This window comes from Nycticebus coucang, chromosome 11, assembly GCF_027406575.1.
Source record: "Nycticebus coucang isolate mNycCou1 chromosome 11, mNycCou1.pri, whole genome shotgun sequence".
NCBI lineage: Eukaryota > Metazoa > Chordata > Mammalia > Primates > Lorisidae > Nycticebus > Nycticebus coucang.
Genome location: NC_069790.1, coordinates 68708684 through 68727876, shown reverse-complemented (window position 1 = coordinate 68727876; position 19193 = coordinate 68708684). Strand labels below are relative to the sequence as shown.

The window sequence follows — 19193 nt, the reverse complement described above, 5'->3', positions numbered from 1 at the left end:
AAAAAATATGATGGCTCAGTATACTATAATCCTTGCATTTACACTGTAATGTTTCCTTTTCAGTACATACTCTTTTGAGGTGTTTTTGGTTCAGAATTGCTTTCGGATAAAGCCATTGACAATATATATGGTTAAAACAGTGATCAACATTTCGTAGTAAATGATGGGAGAAAGCTTGATTAAAACATGTAAATTAGGAAGTAAATTTATTTGTCTTTAATATATTTAGGCTGTAATTCCAGCTATGTTCAAATCTCTAGAATGAAGAAAGAATGTATCAAGTGCCAACTTCTGGATTTGTGATTAAAAATGCAAATACAATAAAGATCTTTGTCTATAAAAGGTAAATAGTAATGAGGATAATATTTAGAAAAGAAAACATTCAAAAGTTACATCAATTGTACGTGAGAAACTCTCAAATTCTCAGCTTTCATTTTATTATCTTTAAAGGAGAAATATTTTCTCTCCTGCAAGTTGCTTGCACTAAATTTTAGTTAGGTTGTCAGACAAGTATTTCTAGAAGCTGACAGTCAGAAAAAAAGTCAAGCAGGAATAACTACTGTAAAACATGCAGGTTTGTTTGACTGGAAGGTAATTCTAAAAATCCCTTATGATAAATGTTCTTACATAATCCTGAAACTGATCATTTGTACTCAGATAATAAGGATGTCCTTACATGGAAGACGAATATTTTTATTTATAAAAATCTGCCCAAAAGAAATAAGGTTTTTCTAGTTACAGAAATAATAATAATAGCAAAGTGACTTATACTACGTATGGCTAATGCTACGACACACACTGTGTCAATTTTCATATCATTTAAATTTGATAAATGGCCACAAAGAGGAAGTTGGGCATTTACTTGATAAATGCATACCAGTCCCATGAGATTTAACCTAGTTAATTTCATTTATTTTTCTACTCTCTTCAAATAAATAATTTTCAAATGTTTTCTTTCTACCTATAGTCGGTTATATTACAGTGGATTATAAAGATGATGAGAAAGAACTAGTCAGGACAAATAAAAACATAATTAATTCTATTTTCAAGGTTCTTTCTTTCTTTCTTTTGAGAGGGAATCTCACTCAGTTGCCTTGGGTTGAGTGCTGTGTGGTTGTAGCTCACAGCAACCTCAAACTCTGGGGCTCAAGTGATCCTCTTGTCTCAGTTTCCCAAGTAGCTAGACTACAGGAGCCCACCACAATGTCTGCCCAATTTTTCTCCAGGGTCTTGCTTTTCTCAGGCTGGTCTCCCAAGCTCAAGTGATCCACCTGTCTTGGCCTCCCAGAGTGCTAGGGTTGAACCACAAGCCCGGCCTATTTTCCAGATATATTAAGAGTGATGGTGCTTGGTTGGATATAAACTTAAGTCAATAACCAATTAGATTTTTCTTTTTCCATCTCAGTAGGAGGTAGACAGAACTTAGGCTTTTCTCATTCTTAATAATTTTTCCAAGGTACCTTTAAATTTGTTATTCACTATTACTAGAATAAAAATTACTAGAATAGTGATTTTTGCCTATTTTGTTTGTTTCAGTATCACTGATATACTGAAAAGGCAGGAAGATAATACTAATCAAAAACATAAAACAAATTTATATACATATAAATGTGAATAAATGATGCCCTAATACAGGTAATTCAAAAAATACTTCCTATAAATTATAAATATATATTTGCAGAATAACCTTTTCAGCATTACATATTTAAACGCTCACTAAATATATACTTGAAATAAGGACCAAGTGTTAGGTAAGAAACTTTCAGTGTTCCCTCACATTTGAATCATAGTGATTATCTTCAGTTTTTCCCTGTTTATGTCAATAGAATTAATTTGTAATGTACAGGATCAGTAATGTACCTAATACAGGGTCTCCCAAAAGTCACCCTTACATAGGGAAATATGAAATTGTAGCTAAATGCACCTTTAGTTACAGAATATTCATTATACAATTTTACAAAGAGGTGGCCATCATGTAGAGAATATTTGGTAAATATTTTTAAATATTAGGCAATGACTATTTTGTAAATAAGCATGCATTTAGCTTCGGTGCCCTATTTTCTCTATGTGGTAGCTTTGTGAGGACCTATTGTGACACCCTATAGCATGAAAGCAAGAGAAATTATAATTTATAATTATAACTTCGTAAAATAACCCATAAGCCAACGATTTTCTAATAACTTTTACCTTCGACATCAGAACCTTTGTTACCCTCATGATGTTCCCTTTGTAACGCTTTGTATTCCTCCACTTTATCATGGGGGCCCCTTGATTAAACTGGATGGGCAACTTACAAGTCAGATTTCAAAAGGAAGAAGTCATAAATATGGAAATAGAATAATTTAACCTAAATCATGCTTAAATGTCTTAAGTTTGCCATAAAATTCAGACAAAAGTCATAAAGGAGTAAGGAAAGAAGAGGTTCTGAAATGCAACAGGAGAGATACATAAGGCACAGAAAATCTAGAGACAAATACAGTAAGTATATGTTTGAAGAAACCCCGAGTTATCCAGTTGTTGTTAAATGTATTATTATGATTACATGTAGGTCTAGGTCTCTGACTCTTAAAAATATTTTGATCAAGACCCCTTCCATATGCTTAGAAATTATTGAGTAATGCAAAGAGCTTTGTTTCATGTATGTCATGTCTATTTACATTTATCATACTCAAGATTAAGAAAACTTTAAAAACAAAATCCTATAAGCACATACTTGACTAGTCATCAAAGCAATGATGTCATGACACCTTATATACCTGCTGGAAAACAACACTGCCCACTTGAAAAAACATGAGAATGAAAAAGGCGAATAACATGTTAATACTCTTAAGAATTGTTTTTGACCTTGCAGACCCCTGGAAGGGTTTCAGGGATCCCCGGAGTCAGTGGATACACTTTGAGTATTACTAGTCCAGACCGAGAGTAATGGAAATGAAGTGCAAACTGAAAAGGAGAAGAAACTAATAGTCTCAGCTTCTTGGAAAGTCACCTTAAACAATCATACACATAAAGATCATTTCCTAGGACCTTTTACATTTAATTTTGGTTTTCTGTACTGAAAAAAATATAAGGTTGGGGATTTTTCTTGAAAAAGCTTGCTTTTGATATTATTATTCTCTTTCATCATCTCTGAGCTTCTTTAGACTTTTTTTTTTTTTCATTCAGAACTTCACAACTCTAGATGGTCTGAATTATAAATTTAAAAATTGCTTGTCTGGCTTATCATTGCTTAAAAACAAAACAAATCAAAACAACCACCCCCCGCCAACTATTGTAGGGTAAACCCAGAATAACAATTGGCAGGCAAAAAATACAAATTCTTCCAAAGGGTTTTTTTTCTAGATAAAATCTTTTTAATATTCTTATATATTATTCTTTTTTTTTTTTTTTTTGTAGAGACAGAGTCTCACTTTATGGCCCTCAGTAGAGTGCCGTGGCTTCAACACAGCTCACAGCAACCTCCAACTCCTGGGCTTACGCGGTTCTCTTGCCTCAGCCTCCCGAATAGCTGGGACTACAGGCGCCCGCCATAACACCCGGCTATTTTTTGGTTGCAGTTCAGCCGGGCCGGGTTTGAACCCGCCACCCTCGGTACATGGGGCCGGTGCCCTACCGACTGAGCCACAGGTGCCACCCTATATATTATTCTTGAATGAAGCCAAAATAGTGATTCAAAAGCTATTTACTTTATGAAATGTCATTAGCAAGAAGAATTTTTTTTTTTCTGCAGTTTTTGGCCGGAGCTGGGTTTGAACCCGCCACCACTGGCATATGGGGCCGGCACCCTACTCCTTTGAGCCACAGGCGCCACCCAGCAACAAGAATTCTTTAAAACAGATTAAAACTAAAAGTATATGATAGACTTAGATAGCAAGACATTTGAATTAAGTAGTTGTAAAAACATCCATATTCTATATTTCTCAATATTCCAAGCTCTTTTTACATAAAGAGTCGGATAAAAATAAAATCAGATCTATAAAACTTGAAATAATGCGGTTTTGCATTTGAAATGTTTCAACAAGAAAAGGTACCTTTTGCTTATGTGTCCCTTTTAAGAACAAATATCATGGAGTAAAAATTATATCTAGCCATCTTATCTGTTTAAAAATAAGAAAGCCGTGATTCTGACTTTGCATGTTTTTCAGAAAGATTTATCTGCCTTGATGATTTTTGATATTACTATTTTGATTGATTTTTGTTCAGATTACCATCACTTTAATTAATTTTACTTTTTTGTATTTTAAATCACATTAAGGTACGCACATAAAATTATTATATCTATGTCATCTAACAACTAATCAAAGTTCTGTATTTTTAATATGTTTTACTTTAAAAATCCATCAGTGTTTTTGGCTTCTCTGCAATTACCTATTTATGCATAGAGCATAGTAATAAAACAAAAATTAAAGACATTTTCACAGTCTTGTTCGGTACACGAGGAAGATTGCCTTCATTTTTACCCTTACCAAATGTTTCCTCCCCCTCCACAAATCATCTTACATAATGGAGAATGGGTGAAATATTATGGTTTTACTTAATGTAACACATGTGAATGGAAAGTAGAAGGATAATCAAGTAATTCTTGGATAGTTAGATCATTGGAAACTAGGTTGAGTAGCCAAGTAGTGTCTTTAAACCCCCCCCCCACCTCTCCTCAGGTAGTGTTTCCCCGGTTCTGTGATCTTCCTACATAGGTGAGAAAGTTCCCCAGCCATGCTCCTGGTGTACCCTGGCTGTCCCACATCCCCCGCCGTGTCTCCATCAGCCTTCCCCCTTCGGCATTTACTTGCCTGCCTCATCTCCACAGGTCCTGCTCCCTGGTGACAGTCTGATAAACTAACTTTTTAAAAGTTAATTGCTCAGGCCCAAAGTAAAATAATTTGCATTTTAAAAACTAGTTTTCACGGATATTATTGTTAAAGACATGTCATTAATAAATAGTATTTAAGAGACCATGGTGTTAAGGCCTTTCTTTTCTTCTTAGATCATATAGTCATTGGTCCCATCCTCACTATATAGCTAGATCATGTGACTAAGGCATAGCAATGTAGAAGTGAAGTTTGGTATACACATGGGCCGCCTGGTCTTGCTATTCACGTCAGAAGAAATATAAATTCCCAGTGTGGAGCAGACCAAAGTATGTGGATAGTTTGGTGTAGATCAGGCGTCCTCAAACTTTTTAAACAGGGGGCCAATTCACTGTCCTTCAGACCGTTGGAGGGCCGGACTATAGTTTAAAAAAAAAAACAACAATGATCAAATTCCTATGCACACTGCACATATCTTATTTTGAAGTAAAAAACAAAACGGGAACAAATATAATCACACCGCCTCATGTGGCTTGCGGGCCGCGGTTTGAGGACGTCTGGTGTAGATTGATGAATGCTACTGAGAAGAACAAAAGTAACCATAGATGGCTGGAAAGGAGATTCACCTTCAGGACTGAAGCTCCATAAATAGGGGATCGTTAGGCATTTACCCTCCATGACTCTGTAGTGCAGGGGAGATATTTCTGGCGATAAATTTAAATGACTACAGAAGTATTTGAAAATGTAGAATCATTCTAAGAAAATTTGGAAGCTCTCAAAATCAAAACATTTGGAGAGTGTTTTGATCTTCCCAAACAATAAAACCTCCTCCCCACCAAAGAAATACGCCTAGAACTTTGAAAGCAGAAATCATCCTAATTGACTCTCAGATTTTGTTGAATGTTTGCTGTGTTCACATCACGATAATTTCAGTTTTTTTCTTTTAAACTGCTCAAAGTTTCATTTTAATATTTTATTTTTCGCACAAGCAGAGCACATGGGAAATGTAAAATTTGTTTTTTATTGACCTTGTACATACAATGTTAAAGAGTATTTCAATTCCAAATGAACTCATTCTGATATATGTCACTCTCTCTCTTATGGGCCCTGTCGTTTTGAGAAACAGAGAAAGCTAAATGCCTTCTGAGCAGAAGTGATCATCTACTTCAGGCCAGAAGAAAATGGGATGTTTATTGGCTACTACCTTTTGTAATCAACAATTTCCTCCACTCCCATTGCCCACCCGCTCCCAAATCCGGCCACCCACTACCATTTGCCCAGGAGAGCAGCTCCCACAGAGCGATGGCTTGGTAAGGGTTTGCCAAGACAGCACATGGAAATGAAACTCTTCTTTGACAGGTGCAGCAAATGAGCTTTATTGTGAGTGGAATTTCCAGTGGCAGTCTGCCGAAGGAGCTTCGGGTTTTTCTCCTACAATCCAGTCACACCAAGGAACTCACAATCATGTTCCTGAACAACTTATTCTAGAATTTATCTTCTCAACTAACCTGCCCAACCTATCCCAATGGCTCCTATTTTATTGCCCAGGGTGGAGAGCTATTTCTACACGACCCATATTACCTATTTTAAAATTTAAAACTCAAACTCACAATCTTAGAATGAATAAAAAGTAGCTCAGGAATTTTCAAACTGTATTTAAAATTTAGCATTAACTAGATGCCAACTAAATAAATCCTCCAGGTTTTAAGAATGCTTCATGGTATAATAAAAATAAAAAAAAGAATGCTTCGATGTGTTTTTATTTCAGTATGGTTTTCAAAGAAACAAAAAATCAAAACTACTTTCTAAACTCTCTTCCTGCCTTGGTGTCACCTTTGGAAAAGGCAAATGTGTTCAACCAGACCAGCTGGGTTGGGAGAAAAACAAAACAACAATAACAACCACAAAACAAACAAACAAACAAACAAAAAAACACTTGGAGAGCTTTATAAATACGGAGTGCCTTGGAGGCATCGGGATGATGTGGACAATCTGTCTAATCTTTCCCGTCAGGTTTCTTAGTGTGCAACTAAACTCGGGAGGTAGGAAAGGTCCTTTTGGCTCACTCTGTAATCTTACTTGATCCATATTTTATGCTAGTTCAAGCAGAAATCTGCTGAGAAGCTTACAAAAAGAAATGGAAAATCTCTTTCGTGACCATTTTGGCTACCTTGATAGAAATGCCTACAGATGGACACATCGCCTCCTCTGAGAACTCTGATTATTGCCTCTCCGGGATTGTGCAATGGAAGGTTTCCTTCCACTGGTTTAAATCACCAGCCTTTAGAGAGAAGGAACATGGAGGTAGAGAGAGTATAAATTGTATTCTGCTATCATGTCTAGCTACCTTTAATTATTTGTAAGAACACAACAGAAAAATAACAAGTAATGACAATTTATTTTTATTGAAATCAGGAGAGTTTGATTTCAAAGGAGACAACGTACTGTATTTAAAAACCGTTAGCCTAGGAGCCACAAGACAATGTTGTATGGAATCGTTCTGAGAACTCCTAGCTGTGTGTTCTTATATCAGCCATCCTGCTCCTCTGGCTCCGACTGCTTACCCATAACACAGGGATAAGAATATTAGAATGAATACCTCATCCACTTGATGTGATAAAATGAGAAAATGAAAGACAAAACAATTTTTACCACATGAAGAACTATTCAAATGCAGAATATTATGTCCAGAATGCAGATGGGATTATATGAATTCTATTTGAAGTTTGAAATGGGAGACTTTTAACCAAATACTTGAAATTATTTGCTAAAACATTTCTACAGTTAGTGAACAAAAACATTTTGGTTATTTATATGTTTGTTTCTATGACCAATTTTTCTTTCCACATTTGAAACAGACTACTAATATATTTCATCTAAACATAAATTTAATCCTGTCGTATGTTTGCTATTATGTGTTTCCCTAAATTCACCAATCAGTTATATCATTGGTACATTGACAGTAACAGGGAGATTATTTATATTTTGGAAAATGGGGATTATTATTATCTGTAACAACAAAATGAAACAAGAAAGCATGCTGTTATCTAGTTTTTCTTTTGACAGTGACTTCAATAAAGAGTGACTTTTAATTCAATCATAGCACTTTAAATATAGGAGAATATCTATTAGTGTATTATTCAAAGGGATTAAAATCTTTTGATGTAAATTTAAGAAGCACATCTAGGAAAAAATCATACAAGATATTATATAGTAATACTTATATCACAATAATTAGAATAATTTGTGAAATAAGGAAGTGTTTGATCATATGACATTTATAGTTAATAGAATATGTCAAGTGAGAAAACGAATGACATGAAGAAATCAAGAGAACTTATTTGATGGAAAAAAATGATAGGCAGAATTTTAAGTACTTTCGAAAATAGTAGAGGGCTGGCAATAAAGTGGAAATCGTACTTTGGTGATAGTCTAGAAATTAGTCTGAGTAAACACATACATACTTATGCTAATGTTTAAGCTAATTGTTTTTATAATTATCTGGCTATTTCAAGAAATATTCCAGTGTTTTTCCCTGTGGATTGCCACATAACGTCTTACATTGCCCCCAAATACCTGATTAGTTGGAAGAAGAGCATATTAAATGTTTTCCATTTTATGAGAAGAATGAGAAATACAATAGGAAAGTATAATTTGACTTTAATTTTGGATCAAATATAGATTTATAAACTCAAGTATTTTAGAGCTAGGAGGTACTATGGGGACAAACAATACTGTCCTAATTTTACTTAGAAACTTTATTTTGTATGTGTTTTCAATTAAATTTGATGACAATTTGTAATCACTCTAAGTTTGGTTCCTGTCACTGGCGGTGGCACTTTTTCGTGGGGAAAATTACACAAATGTTGGGATCTGGGTGGGGATAGATGTAAATTTGCTTTCCCTTCTGAGCATGGCCAGAAGTCCAAGGTTGGCTAATCTCCAAAACCAGGGTTTGTGGAATTTATCTTCCTTTACCCAGAAACCTGAGACGATAGCAAAGTAGGTCAGATATGGGAGAGAAATAGTGGAAGCATTGCCTAGGGTAGCCCAACCTCATTATTTATTTAAATTTTTATGTAAGCTTTTATTTGGTAATAATCTTCCGTCTATAATGTTTCCAACATGGAATCTTGTTCCTCTCCCAAATGTTCTATTATTAACAGTGTTCACTAACGATGGAATAGTAACTAGACTCTATCGCAAGAAATCAAATGAGAAAACAAAAACTGACACACTTATTTTAAGCTGCATCAGATAACAATGGCTCAGAACCCGGTAGTTTATGAATGAAATAAAGATACTTTATTTATTACACAGGCACTTGGAGATTCACATGCCCAACACATCTGATACACTTAACAGCTATGGAAACACGAGTGGAAAATATCTGCTTGTAGGATCAAGAGAGAACTTTCACCATGTAAAGGTGAGTGAGTGCATTAACAATTTTTCCTTTACTTTCCTCTAAGAATTTCCAAAATCCACTAAATTTTTAAAAAGTTACACTTAAAATAATAGGCAACAAATACTGATCTACATTCAGCTCGTATGCTAACTTGAACTGTGAGCAATTTAAACTTTTATCACAAAGCAACATATGTATAGTCATGCTTGAACAGATAGGTTAGTAACATGCATTCCATTCTGAAATATGAATATTGTTAATGTATTTCCCAACAAAAGTCAGAAGATGCCCAGTGCATAGAAAAATACAAATCACTGTAGTTGATATATTATTACGGGACCGATCTAGGGACTTACATGGTGATGATGAAGTCCTGCAATGCCATGCCCACAAAAGCACATTAAAAAGTAGATAAACATATTTTTATCAGACAATCTCTACAAATTAAAGATGAGAGCTTTAAATTTGGGAATGTTCTTGGTGTGTGCTTTGAACAGGGCCTTTCTGCTCACCTCCTTCTGGCTTGACTGGTCCATCAGACATCACCTTCCTGAGGGCTAGCTGGCTTTGGTCTTGGTTGCCATTGGCTGGTGGAGGCAGATTATCAGACTGAGTTCTTTGAATGGGGAGGACTCCTGCTATGCTGTGTCTGTGCTGCTTCCTGGCATGATTAGACTGACCGCTTTTATGTGCTGCTGTGGCAGTGTGGGTGAAATGGAAACCCAGAGTGTGTATCCTCAGATGGAACCAGCTTGAATGTTATTCATGCAAACAGAAGTGTTCTTTTGCTCTACTGAAGTACGTTATGTTTTCAAATGCCAAAATGACACCACATGCATAGCATTAAAGGGGGTTAAAACTGGCTGTTTCTTGGGAATTGATGACTAAGGAGACAATCTCTCTCCATTTCCTGACTAATGCCCCTTAGAAGTAACAGTTCACTTACACTTTTGAAACATCTGTACTTTTTAAGTTTTTATGCAGCTATTGTCAGTTGATTACATGCTTACAAATGAACTGAAAATACAGCAGTGAAGGTGGGTAAATTTTGATACTTTAATTGGTTTACAGCTACTAGTCATAGTACATCTTGACTTTCAAAGGATTTCCAATGGTTAGGAAAAAATAATGACCTATAAAATCTCTATTGTCATTTACAAAGTGCATTCCAACAGAATGGACTCAATTGTGCTCCTTAATGAGGTCACATCGCTTCCTCACATATGCTTATACACATATAAATATTATGCTTTTTTTGAAAATATAAGAAATACGATTTTCCTCACTGATTTTTCAGAACACTAGAAATTTTTGCACATGGAAAGCTAGAACATTTCACATGTATCATTTTTTAATGTTTTAAAGTATCATCTCCATATGGCTTCTCCCACTAGGCCGGAGAACTTGACTTTTGGCCTCATTATTCTTCTGCCTAAAATTTTCAAGTGTTTTCTGGTGCAGGAATCTCATTGCTAATCTTCTCTACATACTTATGTGTGTGCTTTTGTGGTGTAATGCCCGGAAAACTGGCAGCCACTCATGCTCATAATGTCTATGTTCTAAAGGATACTAAGCACACACAAAAGGGACATACGACATTGCTTTGCCTGCAAACATCACAGACACAGCTACCAAATACTATGAGCCAGGTTGGATGGATGATGGAAACAAAGGAGAAACAGCCAGTTTTATTTCAGTCTATGTAAATTAAAAGAAAATCTAAATAAGAAAGAGCACATTCATGTATTGATAGTGTTCTTAACACAGACAAAGGGACAGTGAACAGAGTGAGCAGGGGATGCCCCAAACAGAAAGCAAACCGGGAAGGACAGCAGGAAAGAAAGGCAACAGATGAACATTAAGCTGCCATGCTGAGGAATTTATTTGCGTCTTTTACTTGGTTGAATGCGGAGTTGTTGCACGGCAGCTTCTGCAGCAGCTATGGCAGCCCCTGCATCTTCCAGGTGGGTCTGAGTGACGCTGGTTTTGCTTTGACTGCGAGATGGTCCATGCGAGCGGAGATGGCCTTCCGAAGATGATTTTGAGCTCCCGGGACTACTATGAGATTTCTCAATGGTGGGAACCTGCATGTCTGGTACAAAGGGGTAAAACACGAGTTAAAGTTGTTCCAGCCTTCCTCTTGTCGAGCTTGTTCTACATACAATTAATTTGAAGCTCTCTAAAATTTATGTTACTACTTTATCTTGTATGGCTCATTTATGCAACTCCTCACCACACAGAAATGTGATTAAACATTTGGGAAACAGTTTGGGAGAGGAAAAGCAAAAGGGTAATAGTTATGAGAAGAGAGAACTTTGAGAAGAGAAATATGTTCTAACTAGCCTTAAGTCAGGACTATTCATTTCTCTTTTACCAAGCAACTCTGCATATTCTGCTAGGGATCAGGGAGGAGACAGAGCTTATCCTGCCACAGGAGGAGTTGGGAAAAAACAGTGACTAATTGGATGCCGGAGTGTGAGTCACAAGGACATATTAAAGGTGGAGACTGTAAAATCATTATCTCAAACAACTGTAGAGAATGTACAGAATCATGTTTCCTAGAGAGGGAGGTTTTTACACTAATGATCTTGTAGAATGTTCAGCATGGAAGAGTTGAGATGGCTAAGTAGAGTTCATGAATAATCTACAGCACTCATCCGGTAATAGGTTTACCATTCAACTCAATGGCCTACTAAGTACGGACTCAGTTTCCCACCTGCTAGAACACTTGCACTTACGATTGATTTTCTTCTCATGTTCAAAGAACCAGTTTTCAATGTGGTGAACTTTCTTAGAAAAGGAGACATGGAAACAATACTCAAGTCTAATATAAAAATTACATGTAATACTTACAAATAATTCAGTGTATCTATTAGTAGATAAGATTAGTAGACAACAAGCTGGATGGTTATTCCATCCAGGCAGTATAACTCAGCTGACAATGAGGATTAATGTTGTGTTATAGGACATTTGGTAATGAATCTCCCAAAGGAAAAGCTCATTTGATTGGGAAAGCTGTGCGTATGGCCAACCCCAAAGCATGGCACTGTTATTTAAAAATAATAACTATTGTTAAAAATTAGCTTGAATCTAACATTGAGAAAAGACAAGTAAATCTCAGCATAACATTTGTTTTGATGACTTGGGATATATTATATGACAAATTAAAAGGAGCATAAAATAATATTTTTGGGGAAAGACTGTATTTTTTAAAACGAGAGATATAAATAATTAGAATGAATATATATATATAAATGGTAATGATGATTATGTCTATCAATGAATTGATAGGGAGTTTTATGTTTCCTTTATGAAATATCCCATGTTATCATAGGAGGGAGGGGGTGGGGCCTTCGTGTGTGTCACACTTTATGGGGGCAAGACATGATTGCAAGAGGGACTTTACCTAACAATTGCAATCAGTGTAACCTGGCTTATTGTACCCTCAATGAATCCCCAACAATAAAAAAAAAAAAAGGAAAAAAAAAAAGAAAAAACCACGTTATCATAGATTTTGAGAGGAAAAAGCCAAATTGCCCGTATCGACCAGCTTCCTCCTGTGCACAGGTGAAATGGAGAATCAAGAAAGTGAACATTACAAACTCACACCTGAGTATGTGCTGACGGGAGACTAAAGCCCCTTCATTCTCATTCCATATCCATTACTCTTTGTATGATAATATATGAAATATTTTCGAGTAGAACCTAATCTTTCAACATTCCACATACAGTTATTCACATTCAAGAACATACTAAATGAACAAATACACAAAAGATTCTTTGTACTTTAAATATTTCCTACCCTTTGATGGGTCAGGGAAGATACCATGACTTCTGCTTTTGATAACAGATGGCTTTGGGGACTGCTGGCTGCTCTGGCTGGAATGGGATTTGCTATGATCAATGCTTTCAGTCTGTTCTTTGAGTGGATACCACCTTGGCGTATTATCGAGGTGAGATGTGCTAGATAAATCAATCAATACCTGAAATAAATGAATATAATGAATCAATGAAATTTATGGACAAAGTGATCATTTATTCAATGTTTTTTCTATGATCTAAAAATTATTCCAGGATATATAAAGCAAAGGATACAGTATCATCTCTAAGGAGGATGATGCTGTTGTTCTCATTTTTCTTCACCCATGATATTGGGAACAATGTCTTGCCTATATTAGGTGCTTGATAAATAATTAATCTGAACTATATAAAAATTTTGACTATTAATTATTTGAGTAGCACGGTAAAAACAAGAGTAACAAGCCAATGTTTTCATAAAACAAAACTTTTTTTCTGTTATAAGAAGTTATTCTAGTGTTAAATTTGGTTAGCAACTTTTAAAACGATTTGCTTTTAATCACAAAGAAACAAAATGTGAAAGAATGAATAACGTGCAATTACTAACTTATTTCTTCTATTTTAAAAAACACCTTAGTTCACGTTTAAAATAGGGATATGACTATCAACAGATGATGAGAGAGCATTATGTCATGTATTAACAGGCAGCATTTTTTTTTCTTAGTGGTATAAAAATAACAGTGTGTTTTACAGATGTAGCATGTTAGCTTTGATAATGTATAAAGAAATGGAAACCAGCCCAGTGGATCGATGCTCTTGGCTTATGTAAGCATAAGAAGACAAACATTAGAAGGACTTCAATAGGTTAGTTTTTTAAAAATGAGAAACAAAGTCAGACATAGTGTTATATCTTAGAATAGTCCTGCCTAATATTAAAAACAGTCCCAGAGGCTGGAGTAGGAGGGTACCTGAGGATGAAGGTCAATGAGTTCTAGTTTCGGTGAAAAGAGAGGTACAGAGTCTTAAAAACCACACCAGCCCTCATTATCACTTAGATTGCACAACTATTATAAAGTCTCTATTAAAGGGACATCATAGATGTGGGCTATTGTGTGGGCTTTGAATTTTTTTGTGTTTAAAAAATTCATTCGTAATTTCTGTTCTATGTAGAGCAGTAAACAAAATGTTTTTGGAACATAATACACACAAAACATCAAGAGTTCTGAATAGTCTGCTAGTTTCATGATTAGTTTATTTTGATTCCTTGTACATTTATATAAAAATAATTTTTATTATTTTTTCCTTTCATTGTTTCTTTGCTTCTTAAATATTTTGAGAGATTTTTCTCTGGATACTTAATCATAAATAAGACTGCAAAAGTCGAATCGAGTTTTTCATACATGCAGTGAAAAATAGCAATTACAGGACCTAAAAATACATTTTTAAAAAATCCAGCTATTATATAATAAATTTGTTACCTCAAATCTTATTTGGACTTTTGGCATGATTATACATACTCCTATTCAGACAATTAATATTTCATTTTATAAATTAATTATAAAATATATCAAACAGTAGAATAGAAACTCTATCTTCATTTGCTAATCACCTATTCAAAGAGTAAATCAGAAAGTAAGTTCTATCTGCTAGAGGATTTTATTCAGAAATAGATATCTTATAACCTTAAAAAAAGACGCTTTGCATCATGCTTTATAAGATGATTTTCGATGTCAGCAAATAAGGAAAAGGAGGTCAGAGGCTTACCTCTCCAAGGAAGTCATTGGAAGAGAATCTATCGTAATCCCAAACTGTTACCTCCAGTGTTTTCTTCTTGAGCTACAGGCCAAATAAAAATCTCAGTAACCCCACCTCTGCATCACAGATTTTCATTACACTCATATAATAGACACATTGATTTTCACTTCCTTAAACTCTTTCCATTTATGTGAAAATACTGGAAATTTTTCTAAAACTAGGTGAATTTATATTAAAAATTATTTTGAAATTTCAAGGATTTTGCAGTTCAATCTAGAGTTTAATGATGGGAAATCTTATTATTTTGTGAGAAAAATGGTAACCATTAACTGATATCCTATTTTTCAGCCTTCCTCATTTCAAACACAGAGAGCACAATTTGCAAATACTCTTTAAATGTAAGAAATTTTCATAGATTGCAAATCTATTGTTTCAATAATTTATAAAGACTCATGGTAGCATTGTCAAATTTCTTTCGGCGAGTTTAACTTATTTTAAGAACCCAGTATAATTTACATCCCTATTCAACTGAATAATCAAATTAATCTACTGGAGGACAAAATGAAAATCTCATTTTGAAAGACAACTGCTTTATAACTGTTTTCACATGAGTGCCTTCTTCCTGTTCTGTTTGGATTTTCTTCACTCTGAATTCAACGTCGTAACTTATCAGCTTTTTCTGTTACTCATACAAAGGAAGTGCAGATTTTAGAAGATAGATGCAATTTTTCTTAAAGTCACTTATTTTTGGTGATAAACTTTTACATTAGTCATCATTTTGCCTTCTTCTGTAGAGTTTAGTCCCACAGTGCCATATTCTTAGGAGACCTTAATTTAGAGATAAGTTCCTAAAATGTTATCTGGTGAAGTAATATATTTCTAGTCACTGAATCTTATTTTTTTCCATTGTATTATTTGTAAAAGTCAAAATACAGCCAGTTGAAAATATGTGCTCCTCAAATATGGCTCAATCTAATTGATATTTTTAAATTTTGAAATAAATCAATGAAAAGTATTCCTCTGTCTCCTTATTTGATTTGTTTATTTTTTGGCTCCTTTGTCAAAATGTGCCTTCACTTTCACCCTGTGTTTAAACTTCACCTGTATCTTCTCATTGGCTATACCTCTTATATATATTTTATACTTTGTTTGTGTGGCAAACTTTACATGGTTCCCAATCTGTGAATCATTTTCTTAATGTCATACATGTATTAGCCTAAATCTATCACCTCAAAATAATCATTACATACCTGTTCCATGGAAATACTTTTATAAATTACTGTTTGATTCCACTCAGGATTAAGACTTTTCTGAGCATATTTAGTCCTTCTCTTGTACTCAGCACTGAATTGGAAGAAAAGAAAGAGTTACCTTGATGATTTACCTTAATTGGTGACTTCCTAGTCAAACTGAAGGACATACAGCTTTTTTAATTATTTCAAGGCACTATATTATCATCTCGTCATCCTCATGTCTTAAACCTTATTGTGAATTGAATGCACAATGGAAATTTGAAAATACGTTGAACGACTTTAATTTTATTTGCTCTAATGATCTTTTTTTTAAAGAAATGCCTATAGGTGTTCTAGCTACATTATAATTCTAGAACTCTTACTCTTCCCTGAACATAGGAGATAATTCATGATCTATATGGTAATATCAATGTCTTCTTGCTCATAAATACCAATTTGGTACTTAACTTTCCTATAGTTTTGTATCTAATCACATCAGGAAATCTAAATGGTTTCTTAATTCATTTTCTTCCTATAAAACATCGTGATGATTGTATTGACTGAGAAAAGGATGAAAGATGACTGTTGCTATCATTGAAATCCCATAAACATTTGTTACCTAATCTTTAAAGTACATTCTGATACTCTTGGTAAAGTATGATATTTAATACAGTTATAAAATAATTAAATCTAAATTCTTGGTTTATGTCAATAGCTTACGTTACAGTTGATGAACCAAATAAAAACCTTTCCTCATTTATTATAACTAGGGCATTTGTGTTCATCTCTACTTTTTCCATTTCCTCTAAGCAACAATTATAAGCTTTCATTCCACACATTTAAAAACCTTATTTTCAAAACCCTATCCTAATCAAGTCTGGCAGAACATCTATAGCTAGCACCGACCAAGGAGTTGGAATTAGATTATTGTTATCTGCTATTAGCAAATGGTACCCAACCGGGCAATGCCTTTTTCTAGTTATCACTGACTTTTCCCAAATTTTCTGCCTAGGCTTATGTCTCAGGTCCAAGATATCACTTCATCCCTGGTGAGCACTGGAGTCTTGAAAATCAGCCTATTTGTCTTGGGGTCCTCATACATGTATGGACTTTACAAGTTGCCTTTTCCTAAAGGGACTGGATTCTGACTCTTAATCTAAAGTTCTATTCCAAACTATTGATAGACAAGCTCTTGTTCAATTTCTGATCTCAAGCATTGCCATATCTTGGAATACCTAATATTTTTCTTCAGTCATTAATTTACCTATATATGAAACTACTAGGAATCAGACTTCAGCTTACCACTTACTCTTAGAGATGGCTCTACAGACAAATGTTTTTCTTGATGCTCTGGTTTAGTTCCCTTACCATCCAGATGTGAGGGTAGTAATTCTCAATATTGATTGCATAATGGGATCCCTTGGGGATCTGAGTTCTGGGGGTAGGAGATGAGACACTTAGCACTCCATCCAAATTCCTCCCATCTCCACTTGTACCCCAAGGGAAGTCTAATTGGATTAGTCTGAATGAGGCTTGAATATTAGGATTTTTTAAAGCTCCCAGTTAAATTTAATGTGTAGCTTCAGAACCAAAGAGCTTGTCTCACAACACCTCACATGTCGGCCATTGTGAAATGAATCCAATTTAAGAAATGAAACTGCACCTTCTGACACTAACGGACTTAGTTGAATGTATACAAATAAGAACAAGGTTTGAAAATTTTGTCACTCCAGATATATTGTAAATGACTTTAGTGGAAATGTATAGGCAATGGTTTAAAGAGGAACTTGTACAGACTGTGAACTTATATAGAAGAACTTATGTAGAGGAACTTACACAGACTGTGAACAGAAAGTATAAGTTGGCCCACATACTTTTTAGGTAAGTTTGTCACTACTTAATGAAGTTTAAGTGTATATATCCAAACACCCAAAACATTCTACTCCTACCATTTCCACTCTCTTGTAGAAAAATTTCCCATCTCTGCATAAGAAATTTGTTCAAAAATATCCATTGCAATATTGCTAATAGTAAATCAGTAAGAGAATTAATACGTTATGATATATTGATTCAATGAAATAGCAAGCAGCAGTTAAAATAAATGAACAAACTTCCACATATTGAGATAAATAAATCTTGAAAAAATGTTGATCAAAAATTTGGAGAAGTTGGGCAGCACCCGTAGCTCAGTGGTTATGGCACCCAACACATATACCCAGGCTGGTGGCCAGCTAAATGACAATGACAACTGCCAGAAAAAAATAGCCGGGCATTGTGGTGGGCACTTGTAGACCCAACTACTTGGTAGGCTGAGGAAAGACAATCGCTTAAGCCCAAGAGTTTGTGGTTGCTGTAAGCTGTGATGCCACAGCACTCTACCAGGGGCAACATACTGAGACTCTGTCTCAAAAAAAAAAAAAAAAATTCACAGAAGACACTATGGTATAAAGATAAAATCATGTGAAGTAGTACTATAAATTATTTATTTATACATGATTATATGACATACATATATTAATATCAAGAAAACTTGTAAATTATCAGTATTAAATTTAACTTGGTGTGTATTTTTTACATAGACAGGGATGTGATTTTAGAGGGTTTTAGCTGTAAAATATCTTTTGTCATGAAAACTCTAAAGCAAATATAGCAAAATGTTAAGATTTGATAAAACTGGACAGCAAACACATAGATATTTGTTAGGGTATTTTCTATAATCAGTATGATTGAAATATTATCTAATAAAAATTCAAAAAAATTTGGTAAGCAGTGTTCATTTAAATTTTATGTTCTTGATTCCTTATTGTTATCATGATGTAGGAAGAAATAACGTGACCAATTTTAAATTAATAGCAAATTTTGGTTGCTACATGGCTATTCCCATAGGTCAGTGTACTTAGTAAACAAACATGGTGTATGGTTTTTAAATTTCTATTTGTTTTAGTCTTAATTATCAAGGTGGTGCAATCAAGGGAAAGACATATTAAAGATAAGATTTATAATACAGTGAACAGTATTAAAATTATTTTTTTCAAATTCTAAAAAATCGAATGTATACAATATTTAACAAGGTGGGCATTAATGTCAAATGCAACCTCAGGTGCTTTCACTAACTTTCTGTGCATGTCCGTGTGTGTTAAAATAGTCTGCATATTGAAATCTCTTCAAAAGGATTTTTCAGTCACTATCTTT

At 34.6% G+C, this 19193-nt stretch overlaps 1 protein-coding gene across 1 annotated transcript in view; it reads right to left on the bottom strand.

The window, feature by feature from the left end:
- The window catches only part of PCLO (piccolo presynaptic cytomatrix protein), a 376239-nt gene that overhangs the window by 48710 nt on the left and 308336 nt on the right, over positions 1-19193 (bottom strand). The window contains exons 17-20 of the mRNA XM_053609602.1: positions 16020-16113; positions 14779-14850; positions 13019-13199; positions 11114-11308 (exon numbers count right to left, since the gene is read on the bottom strand). Of these exons, the coding sequence (XP_053465577.1) occupies positions 11114-11308; positions 13019-13199; positions 14779-14850; positions 16020-16113 (542 nt within the window). The remainder of the gene's footprint in view (positions 1-11113; positions 11309-13018; positions 13200-14778; positions 14851-16019; positions 16114-19193) is intronic.